The sequence below is a fragment of the Kryptolebias marmoratus genome, linkage group LG24 (genome assembly GCF_001649575.2).
Source record: "Kryptolebias marmoratus isolate JLee-2015 linkage group LG24, ASM164957v2, whole genome shotgun sequence".
NCBI classification, from domain to species: domain Eukaryota; kingdom Metazoa; phylum Chordata; class Actinopteri; order Cyprinodontiformes; family Rivulidae; genus Kryptolebias; species Kryptolebias marmoratus.
In genome coordinates, this window is record NC_051453.1 from 12,596,231 (window position 1) to 12,613,875 (window position 17,645).

Below are 17,645 nucleotides of genomic sequence, written 5' to 3' on the forward strand. Positions count from 1 at the left end.
TAAACAGTTTTTTTAAGCAAATGAACTATTCAACAACAAGAAAAAACAAAACAAAACCCTGACACACAGCCTTATAGCTGCACCAGATCCTTCAGCTGATCCCTTTACTGTTGGACACAGCCTTATCAGAAATGGTCTTAATGAGCGGGTGGCTGTCAAGAAGCTTTTCCTAAGTAATGGAAATAGGGAGGAAAGGCTGCGGTATGCCAAATTACACAAGAACCACACCAAAGCTCAGTGGTAAAAGCTGTAAGAAGTAATGAATCAAAATCTTGTTTTCTGGATCTAAGGATTTTCAGTATTTTTGAAGGAGCTCGGGTTAGAGATGAGCCCATAACTGTCTCCACACCCAAATCCAGTCCAGGGCAGGCTCTATTTAAATGTATCGGTTGGTTTTTTGTTTTGTGTTTTTGGAGTACATCTAATGTTTATGAAATACAAATCCAATACCCAATCCGTTATGGGAGACAGGCACAGCCAAAAAGCAGACCCGCCGAGTCCAGCTGGTTCCCAGAAAACCCCACTGAAGATCACACAAATTAGGACTGAGCAAAGCCCCCCGAGCACAAACCCAAGTGCATGCATGAGAGAAGGGTCAGGTGGTTGGCATTACAGCACTACAAGCATTACGACCAGAGGCAGCTGAGGTTCCTGTGAGAGAGTCATGAGGAAAAATCCCTGGAAAACAAGGCTTCAGGAAGGAAGATAATACAGGGAAATGGACTGGATGTCTTTGATCTGCACTGGGTCTAGCTGGCTCTTGGATGAGCCCGAATCACATGGCTCAGTGTACTCAGTTTCTTACTATTTGGAGCTTATTTGTGTAGAAATCCTCTGTGCCTAGGAGGGGAATCTGTAGGTGAAGCCTTCAAGAGTTAATCACAAGATTTGATGTTTGCATCCTTTAGGGAGGGGTTTGCACACTTCTCCCCAGAAAACCTGAACATTAGACATGTACGTTTTAAAGTAAAAGAGCAAAAATGTGTGCAGCTTTTTTTAAATTCCCACTCAATGCAGCTGTCTGGCTGCATCAGTGCGCATGGGTCTGCTCACATGCAAAGCTCATCTATTTATATTTGTCATTCTCCCAGCACATACTTGAGTTAAGGGCTCCCCACAACAAAATGAGCAGCGCATGGGGGGTCAAACTGCAAAATCTGTCAGCACTATGAGAACTGAGGCCACTTACTGCTTTTCTTGCGCACAGCTTCTGCCCCCACTGCAGATGAACCAGGTCCACAGAGTTGTCCAAAACAAGCGCAACATTTTTGTTTTGTTTTTGGCTTCACTGTGAGTTTGTTTCCCGTCAATCTGGCCTCAAATCTAACAATCTAGAGTCTGCTCCGTCCACAGGTCCATCGGTGATAGGTGTGCAGAGCTTCACCCTGGATCAAAGTTGTTGTAATCATCCCTCTTAAACAAATCTGGCTCCAAGTATGTTGTGTGTGTTTTTTAATTCCTCCCTCCTCTTACGGCGCAGAGCAGCAACACGACCATTCCTCTCCCATCATGTGCCTTCTTCTTCTCCCGCCCCGGGTTCGTTCGCTCATATTTCAACATGACAGCTTTTTTTTTTTGTATGTCCTCCCACTTCAGCTTGTTTGACCTTTTAAAATCCGTGCGCCTCTCGCTGCTCCTTCCGCTCCGTTTTCCGCTTCATTCAGCGAGCGAAAAAACGAGAAAATACTCATTCAGCTCAAGTCTAAGAGCGACAAGAACACGTTTTAGGTTTTTAAAAAGAACTAAATAGTCAGAATAAAACAAGACAAACAAACATTTGGAACAACATTACCTTCACTCAGGTGACTTGATTTGGGACTGTTGGGGCGCTTTAATTTCACAAATTGGTATAGGCTGCCCCCAAGTGGTCAAAGCACGCAATTACAGAAGTCAGTGGAAAAGAAAGCAGAAAAATAAACCTTTGTGGAAATGCTGCACAGCTGTTGCCCAGGCTTATTTCCTTTTTTCAGTACTACTTCTGCAATTTTTCGACTATTTTAGCCATTTCTATATCAAATCGTTCAGTTCATTCAGGTGATGGGTGCTTTGACTTTTGGGTTATGTAACTTTTTTACTTTTCAAAATACTTAATTTTATTTACAAATATATTTTTTTTTTCCCACAAGGATACATAAAGACTTTTTAAGTTTGTTCAAAAGCACTGTTCTATTTGAAATTTGCTTCAGAGTACTCACTATTTGTGCTTTTTTAAATACTTCCTTTTACTTTAAGTAAGCCTTTTGCTACTTTTCTATTTCAGCTGACCTTTTGCGGTTTTTGGCACTTCTAGCATTTGGCTAACCTTTTTACTGCTGTTAGCTTCTAGCTACCATTTTGTTGTTTTTAGCATTCATGTAGGTTTTTGCTACTTTATCTTTTACCTACCTTTTTCTTTTTTCTTTTACCTAGTGTTGCCTTTTTATCTCTGTTTCAGCTTCTTCAGCAAAGTTTAGCAGTAATTCAGCATTCATGCTACATTTCTGGAAGAAAAAAAGCAAATTCTTGTTTATATAGCACCATTTATAAGCAAAATTACAAACTAATTCACATAAAAAAATACAATAAAAAACAGAAACACACAATCATAACATAAGAATAAAAGCAACAAGTTAGATTGAAAAAAAAAACTCCAACAAATTACAAAAGCATTAACATATTGTAACAATTAAGACCTAAAATTAAAGTGTTAAACACAAAAGCATTCTGAAAAGAGGTTGTGCTTTAAAGCACCTTAGAGAGGTCTCCATCCTGACTCGTGCAGGAAGATTGTTCCATCTGATGCACAGTAAAATCTACACTTTTTATCAAGTACTTAACGGAAACATGAGGCAGTAACTGAACTTTAAACTGGAACTGCTCAGGAAAAGGTGAAATGTCCATTTTAGTTTTGTAAAGTGAGATGAGCAAACACGTTCCAGTCCTTTGCTTTCCTCTGCGTCCGTTCTTCTTGTCACTGAAGTTTTCATAAATGTTCAAAGTTTCCACTTGAATCCTGAGTGAAACGTGGCAAGACTTTTGTAACTCACAGCAATGTATCCAGTGAAAAATAACAATATAAAATCAGCTCACATCTTAAAGGGTTTATTTACAGCCTAAATGTAAGACCATCAGTCCCAAAGGTAAAACATGTACAACAGTGCTGCAAAATCTCGACAGACTCATCATTCATTACTGTGATGGGAGTACAAATATAAAACTGGCCCTCTCAGTGTTCGTTTAAGGCATAATTTTCCTGCTACTAAAAAAGAAGCACATATCATGTGTCTGAACCGCAGCCATGAATGATGCTTTGAAAGGAGAGGTCTTTCTGTTTCTCAGACACTATGCCGTGATACAGTTTACAACGCAGCCTCCCTTGTTCAGCTTCAGTGAAAGCAGCTTTGGAAAAAACCACCTGGTTGTGCTGATTAACCTCCACTCCGTACGTCTCACAAAGCTGAGCTGTGAGCGACGCGTCCAGGGACAGGGCTTGAGCCAGTTTGCCCAGGGGGAAGCGGCAGTTGCGGCTGCTGTACCCATGGCTGTATATCAGCAGCAGATCTCTACGGCATGCCGCCAGATGACGGTGCAACGCACAGGCCTGCAGAAAGTTCAGCCTCCGAGCCAGTCGGAGCAGGCGGACAGGGTTTCTCTCCAGGAAAGCTTGATTTATAGCAAGAGCAAGAGTGACGGAGGGAGCACAGCGGAGTCGTTTGGGGAGTTGGACAACGTGCAGCATGGCACGAGCTGAACCTGCAGAGCAAGAGCACATTTAAATATGAACATATTATGCTGCGGAGGTGCACGCTTGGTGAATAAATAAATGATTTATTTACAAAAAGGTTATTTAAGTCTACCGAGTACAGCAAAACCTTCAGAGCGCAGAGATATATAGACATGCCCTGAAATTTTAGGCACAAAATTTGGAAAATTTTCATAAATTTAACCAGTCTTGTAAATTAAACTTTTTAAAAAAAAAAACAAAAAACACGATATTCAACAAAAAGAAAGCTTCTATAAAGTGAAATAAAAACACGCTAAATGTACCCAAGACAACTGCTGGCAACATTTTTGCTAATATTTGGTTGCAGAGCTTTTACCAACAATGGCAACCATCATGACAAAAAGTAAACATAGTATCACGTCACATAAAATTTCCTCTCAACATTTCTTTGTGTTGCTGATATCAAGTTTCTTTCTGTTTGTGCCCATTTTAATAAAGGTTAAACAAATAAATAATGTTTTAAAAACTTGCTGGTAGATGGAAGAAAAGAGATGTTTTCAGGAAAATGCAATACTTGACTTGAATCTCTGCAACAGAAGCCAGGTAATGTAGCAACTAAGATGCATAAAAATTTGTTTAGGTGAAATATTTTGCTTTGAACACTTAAAAGGAGCAATCACCGGAGGCATCCACCCACCTAAGTTGTACAGCAAACAAAGAGCCTGAAACTCCTCCTGGTTTGGGTAGGGTCCTGTCCCAGTTGTGTAGCAGTCCAACAGCCAGCTCAGGTACTCTTGCAGGTGGGTGTCGTTGATGCGTGGGTCGTAAAGCCGCAGGGGTTCACCGCAAAGATGATACGAAGCGTAGATGAGGAAACGCACGGTCCGCTCTAAAATGGCCGTGCAGTCCAAACCGGACAGCCTCTGGATGATCATGTCCTGCTTCACGCTACGCAACCGATCAAAGACGAAGCTATACACCTGAAAGACAAGGTAATTTCTTTTAAAAAATACAAAAAATGGACGTTTGCACATTTGATTATAAAAAATAACTTACTCAGTACATAAGAAGGATGTCAAAATCAACTTTACAAGCCCCTGAATTTCTGTATCACTTCTTAAATCATTAACATCACTTGCCTCAGTCCATGGATGCAGAGTAGGAGAGGCTGCAATGTCATCAATAAGATAACAAACTGTCTTCAGCAACACGTCAGGCGGTCGGAGGTCAGAGGGCTTTGTCACATCTTTCCCAGCTGCTGGTCTCGAGTACTCTTTGACAGCTCGCAAAGGGTCTCCCCTCGGCTTCCGATTCCTCTCTGTGCCTGGTACCATTTCAAAACGGTGAAGCCGGTTCTGAGCCTCGCGATCCAGTAGCTCTTGAGCAGGGCACAGGGTCAGACAGGTCCCTCTGGGCACGGTGTCCGTCGGCTGCTCTTCGAGCCTCTGCTCCTCTTCCTCCTGAGCTCTAGCCTTGCCTTGCCATGGCTTTTTGTTCCTCTGTCTCTGCCATCTTTCTGATGGCTCATCCCTCCACGATGAGTGAGAGCTGTGAAAGGAACAGTTTCATTACTGGTTCAATGTGAAAACAGGTCTACATTAGAAACCTGAAAACACCCTCTCCCCCCGGTTAGACATAAAGCAACTCAAGTCCTTCTGGGATCAAATACATCTACTCTGTATTCTTTCAACACAGAATGTATGATTTGTAGGTTTTCCTACAGTTGTTAGAATTCGTTTAATATGAATTAAATATGAATATGAATTAATTAGTAGTTATTATTGGAGTTACAGACATAAGTTAGCAAGCTAACAACTTACATCGAGCGAATATCGCTTCACCCCAACAATACGTAGATATGTTTGAAGCAATAAGTTGTTAAATAACAGAAAGACTATCGGATATAAAATATATATTGTTAAAAACCTCACTAAATTAAGAAAAACACATTAAATGTTGGTACTTACATGCGCGCACTTCTGTGGCTCATTGGTTTTTCTGAACAGGAACGTCGTCACGTTTCTTAAGCCAATCAAAATGGAGCCTTTATGTTTTGGTTCAACGTCACATCCGGAACTCGACGCGTACCAAAATAAAAGTTCAGTCTTTCCATATATGACAAGCTAAAAGTAAACTGGAGGTAGACAGACATTTTTTGAAAGCGAGTACTATTACACAAAAGTAAGACCTGAGGAAATCAGAATAAAAGGAGAGAGCTGGGCTTGACCAAGCCTTGTCAAAGCTTAATTAATTTAAAAAATGAAAAACTAGATTGAGATGGACCAGTTAAGTCAATTATCCTTATAACTGCAGTAAAAAGGCCTATTAATATAACCAGCAGTCTTTAACTAAAATACTTTCATTTGAAAATAACAAGGATCAGAGATAAATTATATTTAAAATCAAATTTGTGGACCTAGTTATAGTAATTATTGCTCTAAATTCAAGAAAAGGCAACGTCTATAAGACCAAATAAAAATACGGATTAAGCAGTTTAGAACCCTTCACAAGAAGACGTTTCTGATCGGGGTGATTCCTGAAAACATGCAGTACTCCAGGATTAACTAATCGTGAACTGATTTTGTGAAACCAAATCAAAGTAAGTTCAGACAGTACAAGCATGAAATCCCATCCCAAATCCCAAATCTTGACTTTGTAAACTTGATGCTGCATCCTAATACAGAACCACTTTCAAACACACCAATTTTCCCCCCTATGACTCATGTTTATGTATATAATTTCTCATGTTAGCATTAATTCACAGGGTTTAAGTACTTTTTGCAGACACTCTAAACATTAAAATAAAATAACATTAATTCTGACTGAAATGGCAACAAAAGCACCAAATTTTTAGTTTTTTTTCCCCACTTTATTAAATACATTTAAATCAATAAACTGCATGAGAAAACACTAAACATAGTACAACTACATCAAAATTAATCAGGACACAAAAAACACAAACAAATCAAGGGCTATTAACAGGGACAGAGGGGTTATCCAAAGTGCATGTACTGTGTATCCCATGCTGTGTTTTTTTATTACTGTTTAGGGCAGAAGAGCTCACGGGTTCTTGAAACACCGAGCTGCTCTTCCTCCACGACCTGCTGAACGTGGACTGAATGGCGGCAGACCAGTGACGACAGCTCCAGCAGCTCAGAAAATGTTCTAGAAAAGCAAGAAAACATGAACACCTTTAAGTACAAGTAGAAGTGCAGTCTGCGCCAAGTCAAACAGCGTCTCTAGGTGGAATAAAATACTCACTGAAATGGAATAACTTTAAAAAAATAAAAGGCTAAGAGAAAGCAGCCACATCATACGATGAAGTCATTATCAAACAGGATTTCCTTCACATCCACTTACCCTGACAGCTGCTGACTGATATTTTTTGATGATATTTTCATGTTTCGGAGGCAGTCCAAAGATGTGCTGTTCTCCATGGGATCTCCCTGTGTGCACTCTAGCACCAACTTCTCCGTTTCCTTCAGGCAAGCCTCAACTTGAACTAAGCAGTGAAAATGGTTATCAAAACATCATCAGTTTCTGTCAAGTGCTTATTATTTATGCGTCTTTATACCAACACATAGTCACACAGAACAATACAGTTTGATCAGGATACGCAACTTATATTTCAAATGTAAAAATACTACTAATTTTATAATAAAGTTTGCTGTTTTGTTTGTATTTCTGCTTTGAACTGTCAAGGACAGTTTGATCAAAAAACATTTAAAAGATTACTGATATGTTTTTAATCACCTAAAAATTCCTTTCCATCCCCATTGATGTAGAAATTCTTGACGGGCAGTTCATGACGAGTGGTGTCGACAGCTGCTGCAAAACACTTATAGTCCTTTGTGAACTGCTTGGCTACTTCTGCCACAGGAGTCAGCGTCTCAATCTGACAGAAAAAAAATATAATAGTGGCATGTATTCAATTTACACAAGTTGTCTTTTAATGTATACATTTAAAACACTGTTTAGAAATCTTAAACACTGTTATACTGTGCATCATTTTTATATTAAATAGAAATTTAATAATAAGGAAGTCATATCTGATTTGCACAGAGTTCCACTTCAAAGAGCTTGCTTACATTTGAAATTAATGTAACATTTCTTCACATTAGGCCACTACAGTTATGCTGAAAAATGAAAATTCAGACTTAAGAAGAGAGTGGCCTCAGTTTAAAGTGTTAGCACTTACATCGTATTAGTCTACCTGTATTTATCAGTAAGCGTGAATGCTTATAATGACTTCCTTAGTTTTCCACTAATGTAGTAATTGAGTGCAACTTAAGACACATTTGCAAACTATATTTATCTGAAATTCCATTTATATTCTTTAATTTCAGAATTTTAAAATTACAGTATATACACATATGCAGTATGTGCTAATAAAGTCAAACTAATTTCTTTCCAGTGAAGGTGCGTAAATTAAAATTCAGCAGCTAATTATAGAAGAGGTGACCTGACCTGCATGTCCAGCATCTCGTTTAGCAACTTCTTCTTCTCAGCTAGAAGATACTGCTGCTTCTTTTCCTTGACCTCATTACGCAGCATCTCTTCTCCTTTCATCTCTTGAAGGCTTCGTTCCTCTGCCTCAGCCTTGAATTTAGCTGTATTGCTCTCCATCTAAAATAAATAAACAGGAGACAGAGCCATATTGCTGAAGCACACATTAAGCCAAAAATAGTATATTTTATTTACAATGTTTCTGAACACTGACTGAATGAAGCAGACAAGTTAAAAGCCATTCTCAGCATTTATCAGGGTTGATTATTCGATCAAACCTTAGCTGTGAGGTAGGCTAGTAGAAACGTTTGCATCTCTACAATCTTCTTCTCATTCTCTGAGTTTCTCTCAGGCTCTGCGGCATTCTCAATGACTGTTTTCTCTTTAAAACACAGATCGAAAACAGCAGGTTAGGACAAAATACAGTCTGAAAACACACATTGCATTTATGGGTTTAGTTTAGTTCACCTTTAATAACTGAAATATCAAAATCTGGTCGAAAGCAGTGTCCATCTGAGAATGTAGACTGCAGAACACTTCTACCAAGAAGTGATGGATCCGCTCCATGTGCCATCATTGCTTTAAGGAAGATAAACATAAACACTGACATGTTATTTTGATGTTGTGGCCATAGTAGAGCAGAAAAATAAATCATTAAAAAGGTTGGTTTAATTGCATTTATCATCTATAAAAAAGGTAACATTGTTGCCACTAGAATGCACTACAGTTACTGATCTAATTTAACAAGAAATAAACTTAGAGTAACACATATCCAAAATAACCCTTAAAAAGAAGTACCCACATTCTGCAAGAGCATGTGGTCCCAGTGACCGTCGAGGTGGGGTGCCCACCTTTGGTTTGACAAAAGTTGGTTTAGGAGAGGAAGGCCGCTGAGGCACGACTACCGAATCGGTCAGTGAATTACTCTGAAAATGCAGATGAGGATGCGGTTAAATAAAAATAAGGAAACAGTAGTAAAACATCACAGCAACTAAGTGAAAAATACAGGAGAGGGAAAGCTTATTGAAAGTTAATATTACATTTGGCAACCTAGGTGCGCATGTTAAAAGTAACTAACATGAAATACCATGTTTTCATATGTGAAAAAGTGACATCAGAAAAAAGAAACAAAAGCAAAAAGCATTACCTTTGAGAGAGAGGTCTTCTCTGCAGATTGAAGATATCGTGACTTGACAACCGTCCCACCGGCTACAGAGGAATGAAAACATTTATGAACTAAGATTTGTTTCCTTTATAGCAACATAATCTAGTAATGCTTCACACTAGACTATTCCCTTTAAAAAGAAAAAGGTAAATTGAGTGACTGTGACAAACAATTTAATGTTTATTAATTATTTTTATTATTATCTATAGTTCAAAGCAGTACAAATGTATTATATCAACTTATTATTCATAATTTAAACATCAATTATGAATAAAATCGTCAATGCAAGGGTCATTAAATAAAGCTAATAGTTACTGCACATAATCCTTAAGTCCTCATGCAGAGCGTACGTTAAAAAACGCATATGAAAATGCAAAAACAACTACACTAAAACAGCACCACTCTGAGTAGTAGGTCATTACTATGGTCCAAGGATAAGGTGAAAAACCTTTCTGACAGAAAAAAGTTTGAAATTATTTTAGAATGGCTGAGCGAAATGTACACACAATCATCGAATGTGTTATCAGTATTATAAAAACAAACTATGTCTTGCACACCTTTGATGGCAAAAAGATGTAAACACAGCGTGGATAATTTGTGGGTCTTCAAAGACATGAGTTACTTAAAGATTTATACAAGTTTCAGTACAAATAAAAGCTGCCATCCGCTCCAGGAAATGTTGTTTTCCTGGAAGGGCTCGTCTACTTTACAAATTACAAAACGTTCATGGTAATTTGTTCGATCTGTGGTGTTTAAAAAGTACTTGAAAAACAAATGTCTACCGAGAACATCAGCAAATACTTACATTTGACAGTTTTCTTCCCATTTCCACTGTTATTGGCTGCATTAGCACTGCTGCCACTTTTCGAACTGAAAAAAAGGAAAACAAAGTTAAAGTCGAGCTAACTAAAATCAAAGGAGCCATATTTGTCACATTTCCTTTCAGTATTAAACACCAATTGACTAAAATAAATAACAAAACTTCAGTTAGTACCTATTTACATCAGCTTGAGCATTTAAAAAACTAGTTGGCGCTGCAGATCGTCTTCTCGACGCCATGATGGTTTGAAGCAAACCGCCTGTACGTCGGCTTAAGTTAACCGGAAAGAAAAAGAACGTAAAACCTTGGTTCCGCTCTTCGTTGTCGACGAAAGCAGATTGTGTCGCTGTACTGTAGGAACAAAGTCTCGTTGCTGAAATAGACTGTAAATATTAATAGTAGTATATTCAGGGATGGAAAGTAAAAATTTTGTCCACCGGCCACTATGGCTGGGCAAGTCAAACCAGCCACTCAAATATTCTTCTTCTTCTTCTTCTTGGTTTTATGGCGGTTGGCAAACAACTTATAGGTGCATTACCGCCACCTACTGGTATGGAGTGTGGATCAGGACGCAACTTAAAAAACAAAAAAAACAAAAAACAAAACAAAAACAAAAACAAAAACAAAAAAACCCCAAAAAACAAAAACAAAAAACCTAAATCCTCTCTATCAATTTAGATTCCTTAAGAAAGTTTATTAAATAACGTAAGTATTCAGATGAAGATGAATATCCCAAAATATCTGGTATTTTTAACTGTAATTTGTTCTTTAGAAGTCTATATTTTAATCTCCTCCTCTCCTCAGAGTACTTTGTACAAAACAACAAAACATGTTCTACTGTCTCTTCTTGAAAACAAAAATCACAATTACCTGTTGGATGTTTCCCCATTTTAAATAGTGTACTGTTTAAACCCGTATGCCCAAAACGTAACCTGGATATAATGTTTTCTTCTTTTCTACTTCTTCCTGTTCCCCTCATTGCACCAACTTTCCTTTGAATACTATAAAACCATCTACCAGTTCTTTCTTCTTCCCACTGCTTCTGCCATCTTTCCTTAACCTTTTGTTTTATAATAGATTTTATTTCCTCTTTACTAAATGGAATCAGAATCTCAATGTAACTGTTCTTTGAGGCTTGTTTTGCAAATTTATCTGCCAACTCATTTCCTTTTATTCCTATATGAGATGGAACCCATGTAAAATTAACAATTAATCCCATGGCCTGAATTCTATAAAGTATTAACTGAATCTCCAATAGAAGGTCCGGTCTACTATTAGACTGATTATTTTTAATTGAATATAACGATGAACTTGAATCAGAACAAATTAAACTTCTTAAAGGACGAACCTCTTCAATCCAACCTAAAGCCAAAATAATTCCCATCATTTCCCCTGTAAACACTGAGACACCATCAGAAATTTTCTTACATTTTTTAATATTAAATTCTGGAACGACAAATGACACCCCATTGTTGCTACTTAAATTTTTTGATGCATCTGTATACACTTGAACATAACCAAAGTATTTATTTTCTATATATGACTGCACTGAATATGATTCTGAAAAATGTCCTTTTTTCCTCTTCCCCAACAATGATAGATCCACAGTGATTTCCTGAAAAAGAGATGGATGGACCAGTGATAGAGGAACTGTTTGACTCATATTTATAGTTGATAAATCAAAATCTTTCACATTACTTTCTATCTCCCACCCAAAGGATTTCAAAGTCTTTTTCCCCTTTTCCCAACTAGGTTTTAAAATTTCTTGACATGGATGGTTTTCATAATGTCCCTTTAAATAACTCCAATAAGATAATCTTAACTGTAATCTTCTAAGGTAAAGTGGTAATTCCCCCATTTCAACTAACAAAGCTGAACTTGGAGTTGTTCTGATGGCTCCTGTACACAACCTCAAGGCTTGATACTGAATCATATCTAATTTTTTAAGAAGTGTTTCTGATGCTGATCCAAAGGCCAGGCTACCATAATCCAATACTGATCTAATTAAACCCGTATATATCGTTTTCAACGCTTTCCTCTCAGCGCCCCACTCTCTTCCCACCAAACACCTCATAACATTTAATACTCTCTTACATTTATCCACTACTTTTTGAATATGACTACTCCACGTGAGTTTTTCATCCATCCACAAACCCAAAAACTTAAATTCCTTCACTCTTTCTAAATCATGTTTATAGAGAAACAATTTTAGATCATTAGATACTTTCTTCCTAGTGAAAAATAAAGTCTTTGTTTTATCTATTGAAATTTTAAAACCCCAATTATATGACCATTCTTCTATACTATATATTGCTTCTTGTAATTTCTTAACTATAAATTTCAAGTTCGTACCTCTCTTCCAAATTGCTCCATCATCAGCAAATAATGAACAACCCATTCCATTCTCTAACTTATCAAACATATCATTAATCATAATAGAGAAAAACAAAGGACTCACAATACTTCCTTGAGGTGTTCCATTTTCAACAAAATATTTTTCTGACAATTGTTGACCTATTCTTACTTGTATAGATCTATTATGTAAAAAATCTTTTATCCAGTTAAACATTGATCCTCTAACCCCCATTTTCCTTAATTTAATTAAAAACCCTTCTTTCCACATCATATCATAAGCTTTCTCTATGTCAAAGAATACAGCCACCACACTCTCCTTATTAACTTGCCCTTTTCTGATTTCATGTTCTAAGCACAAGATAGGATCCATAGTACTTCTACCTTTCCTAAACCCACTTTGAAATTTTGACAAACACCCCTTCTTCTCCACAAAATAACTCAATCTTTCATTTATCATTCTTTCCATTGTTTTACATATATTTGATGTTAACGCAATCGGCCTATAACTTGTAGGATTTGACTTCTCTTTCCCTGGCTTTAAAATTGGAACTATAATTGCTTCCTTCCATGCCACAGGTAAATAACCCCCTTCCCATATCTTATTAAAGAAATCTATTAATATCTTTTTAGATGAATTACTAAGTTTTTCCATCATATTATAGGAAATATTGTCTTTTCCTGGAGAAGAATTTTTTGTTTTCCTTAAAGCATTGTTTAATTCAAATAATGAGAAGGAATGATTCAATAAATCATTATATTCTGTATCTACTTCTAATAAATTAGTATTTTCCCTAATTATAGAATTTCTTTTCCTTATTTCTTCTGTATTTAAATTATTGCTACTATGAATTTCAACAAATTTCCTACCCAGCATATTTGCTTTCTCCTCCTCATTTAGAGCTATTTCATCTCCATTCTTAAGAACTGGATACCCATATTCACTTCTAATTCCATTCATTCGTTTAATCATTCCCCAAATTTTTGAAATTTTTGTTTCCCTTCCTACTGAATTACAAAAATTTCCCCAATAAACCTTTTTAGCACTTTTGACCGTTCTTCTAACCAGAGCTTGTGACTTTTTGTATTCCAGAAAATTCTCAAAATTCTGATTTCTCTTTAACAATCTAAAGGCTTTATTTCTAGATTTAATTGCTACATCACATTCATTTGTCCACCATGGTACTATTTTCTTCTTATACTTTCCTTTTTTCCTTTGAATTGTTTCACATGCTGCTCCTAAAATAGCTTCACAGATAGAAGAGTTTACACTATCTATATCCAAATCTAGATTAACCTTTAACATATTTTCATCACTTATTATTTTATATTTTTCCCAATCAACATTTCTAAATATCCATTTTTCTATATTTATATTATCATCTTTCCCCATTTCTAATCCAATTTCAATAACAATAGGATAATGATCACTTCCCAATGTTGATTCTTTTAAAATTTTCCAATTACTAATCCCGGCAAAATTCACTGATACTAGAGTTAGATCTAGCGCTGATTCATTTCCGTTTCTAATATCAATTCTCGTCCCTTCTCCATTATTAATACAAACCAATTGTTTCTTATCCATTATTTGTTCTACCACTTCTCCATTTGCATCATTTTTATGACCCCACACAGTGCTAAAGGCATTAAAATCTCCACAACAAACTAAATTTCTTCCTAGATTTGTAAACATTTCCTCCATTTGATCTAAATTCAGTTTTTTACAGGGATTATAAAAATTTAATATCCTAATGCTTTCTTTATTAACCCAAATTTCCACAGATAGCCATTCTAAAGATGATCCTTTATCTACAAACCTATACTGAATTCCTTGCTTAACAAATATTACGCAACCTCCTCCACTTTCTTGTTCCCTATCCCTTCTAATGCTATCATATCCCGATATCACAAAGTCTAGCTCTGGTTTAAGCCATGTTTCCTGAACACAAATAATATCTGGTTTAATTTCCAAACAATTTATATATCCTTTAAATTCTTGACCATTTGCTATTAGACTTCTTGCATTCCATTGCAAGATAATCATTACAGTTTTCCTTCACCTTGTTTTCCATCTATTTCAAGCTTTTTATTTATTATTTCCCAAGATAAATCCTTCACGGCTAAATATTTTTCTGCACCTTTCACTATAATTTTAATTTTTTCTGTTTTCTGTTTTACCTGATCAGTGCAGTTGATAACATATGCCATGAATAATATTAGTTTGTCCATTGTGATTTCCATTCCTGATTTAGACATTTGGCTGGGCTCAGCACTTGTACTAGGCATTGCCTGTTGATTTTTCTGAACCATTCTTTTCTCTTGAACACTTTTTGCTGCCTCTGCATAAGTGATGTTTTTAATTGTTCTCAGCTGTTGAATTTCTGCTGCCTTTTTCCTTACCTCACAACCTCCATATGCTGCATTATGCTGACCACCACAGTTACAACATTTCATTTGTACATCCACTCCACATTCATCATATCGATGATCTCCTCCACATTTGGCACATCTTTGCTTCCCTTTACATACTGCTGCGATATGACCATATCTTTGGCATTTAAAACAGCGCAGAGGGGGAGGGACATATGGTCTCACAGGAAAACTCATGAATCCAATTTTAACCTTATCTGGAAGGACTTCTCCTTGAAACTCCAGAAGAATCGATAGGCTCTCTACTTTTTCTCCATTCACATGCTTTAACAATCTTTTCAATCTCCGTACTTCTCCCCCCTGAATATTCTTTTTGAGTCTTTCTAACTCTTCCTCCAGCGGAATACCAGTGATAACACCACGTGACACTCTATTTTCTCCGACCATTAGTTTCTCACTAACTACTTTTCTGCAAATGTTGTTAATCTGCATACATTTGTTCTTTTGATCTTCAGATTTGCATTTTATCAACATGTTCCCATCTCGTAATGTTTTAACAAACTCCACCTCCCCTAGCTTCTTTTTTATTTCTCTTGAAACCTGTATTGGACTTAGGTTAATGTTCATATCCTCCTTCCTGAATTTAAGAATTACCTTAAACTCTTCGTTTGTCACTTTCTTTCTGACTGCTCTGTTTTCTTCATCTGAGCTGCAGTCTTCCAAACTTCGCTTACTATTCTGGCTACCAATTTCCCTGTCCTCTTTCAAACCCTTATCCTTACCTCTACCTCTTCCTCTTCCTACCGGAGTCCAGTTGTCAAAATCCATATCATCATCCTCACCACCCCCATCTACCTTAGTTGTCATCCCAATCCAGTCTCACACCAGTTTATGCCAACCGCCAAAATTTTTGCTTCCTCTTTCAACTGCCTCCAAACAACACCTTGTAGCTTCGGTTGCGAATGAATGTTGTTTTTCCGGTTTCACTCTTCTTCTGCTGTTGTTTCGGTGGTAATATTTGCTCAACAGCGACACCAACCGTTTAAGAGAAGAACTGCAGCGAGTGCAGCTCGTCTGAAGGACAGAAAAGTCGACAGGTAAGGAAACCAAAGTCATCTTTTAAATAACTTGATAACAAAAATAAGACTATCTTCTAAAAGTCTTTTATTATTAAAACTTTTAATTAATGTGGAAAATTTTAACATAAAAAATCTTGATTTTGCACTTTCAGCAGAACAACACAATTGTTTGATAAATAGGACTGAAACATTTCTGGGCCTTATTCTATGTTCTTCACTTTTTATAATTCTAGGGAAATACAAACTTGAAAAAGTTTTAATTTCATTAAGTTGATATATACAGACAATGTAAATGGTAAATACCAACACCTAGTGTGTCAGCTACCTCAGTGCTAGTGTGAAAAAATGATCCTTAAAATCAGGGTAAATAAATAAAGACACAACAGGTTTGACACAGAAGGCTTCAATGTTTGCAATTTAAAACCTACTGGGCCTGCTATACAGCCACCCCTCACCTCTTCTTACTAACTGTGAAAACCAGGATCACAAAGCTTTTCTACACAGCTGAATTAAGATAAACAAAAATAAACGGTGAACCTGCTTCTAGAGGACAGAGGTGAGCGCCTGTGACCAACACATTCTTCATCTGCATCCCTGTATCCATCCCAGACTCAAGAACTGTTATGTTCTGGTACAAATATATCTACCGTTACACCTCTAACATATACACGTAAATGACTGTGAATAAAAACTACTGCAAGTATGGACAACAACTTTCCACACCACACATGCTATTATATAAACCCTAGAGTTCTTCAGTTTGATTTCTGTAAATGCTAAATGGACTGTATTTACATAGAGCCTTTTTACAACATAATCTGTGCCCTCATCCACTCACACATTCATACACAGATGGAGCACACATCAGAAGCAGTGAGGGGTTCAGTGCCTTGCCCAGGGACACTTCAACATGTGGCATACTGGTAGCATCGAACCTCCAGCTGTGTCATTGGAGGACGACTGCTCTAACCACTGAGCCACAGGTGCCTGTGTTGAATCTCAGGTATATATATCTCCTTTATTAGTTAGAACTGTCATTTAGCAACTCTGGTTACTAAAATTAACTGAATAAAAGAAAACTATTACTTTGTACCTGAGTTATGGGTTAATAAATGATAATAAGCACAATGATGATATTAACAAGTGGTAGAGTTTAAAGAACTTTGAAGTTCTGATCAGCAGATCAAGTCACTGCTGTGCAACATTAAATCAGACTATAAAGTTCTAAACATTTAAGAAAAGATCAGTCAAATGAAACATTCTTGATAAGTGAGCTGCAGTGGAGCTAAGTAGGAAACACTTTTCCTTCAACTAAATCAGCTTCATGAATTCCTTCATTAAACTTGATTCAACCTTCTGTTCCTTCTCAGCCCTGAGATTATCTCATCAGCTGCTTTTGGTCGTCCTGGAAACTTGGCTGAAGCTCAGAGGAGATCCAGTTTTTTCAGTCGTGGCTCCCTAACTTTGGACCAATCTGCCTTCTAATATAAGACAGGCTTCTTTACTTCATGCTTTTAAAAACGCATCTGTTCTCACTGATATTTGACCCACAGGGAGTTGTTTTATTCTTTTAATGATACGATGTTCTGTGATTATTTCTTCACATTGTTTTTTTCTAAATTTAGCCAGACAGCTAGTGAACAAAATAAA

General features: G+C 36.9%; 3 protein-coding genes across 4 annotated transcripts in view; all 3 read right to left on the reverse strand.

Annotated features, from left to right (window-relative positions):
- The window catches only part of cpamd8 (C3 and PZP like alpha-2-macroglobulin domain containing 8), a 33,817-nt gene extending 32,276 nt beyond the window's left edge, over positions 1–1,541 (reverse strand). Inside the window, exon 1 of one of the 2 annotated variants that reach the window (XM_025003929.2) lies at positions 1,190–1,539. In XM_025003929.2, the coding sequence (XP_024859697.1) occupies positions 1,190–1,266 (77 nt within the window). In that variant the 5' untranslated portion in view covers positions 1,267–1,539. Of the gene's footprint in view, positions 1–1,189 lie in introns of both variants that reach the window. The other variant, XM_037974082.1, reaches the window with a different exon arrangement.
- Positions 1,542–2,499: 958 nt separating this feature from the next.
- sac3d1 (SAC3 domain containing 1) lies at positions 2,500–5,760 on the reverse strand. Its single transcript, XM_017406960.3, has 4 exons — positions 5,671–5,760; positions 4,843–5,251; positions 4,401–4,683; positions 2,500–3,732 (listed from the first exon to the last, which is right to left on the reverse strand). The coding sequence occupies exons 1-4, from the start codon at positions 5,691–5,693 to the stop codon at positions 3,257–3,259; spliced, it is 1,191 nt and encodes a 396-aa protein (XP_017262449.1). The 5' UTR covers positions 5,694–5,760; the 3' UTR covers positions 2,500–3,256.
- A 980-nt stretch (positions 5,761–6,740) lies between these two features.
- haus8 (HAUS augmin like complex subunit 8) lies at positions 6,741–10,689 on the reverse strand. The gene is made up of 10 exons (XM_017407132.3): positions 10,369–10,689; positions 10,180–10,244; positions 9,357–9,418; positions 9,012–9,135; positions 8,678–8,788; positions 8,488–8,591; positions 8,171–8,329; positions 7,457–7,598; positions 7,064–7,205; positions 6,741–6,868 (listed from the first exon to the last, which is right to left on the reverse strand). The coding sequence occupies exons 1-10, from the start codon at positions 10,431–10,433 to the stop codon at positions 6,742–6,744; spliced, it is 1,101 nt and encodes a 366-aa protein (XP_017262621.1). The 5' UTR covers positions 10,434–10,689; the 3' UTR covers position 6,741.
- Positions 10,690–17,645: the final 6,956 nt, after the last annotated feature.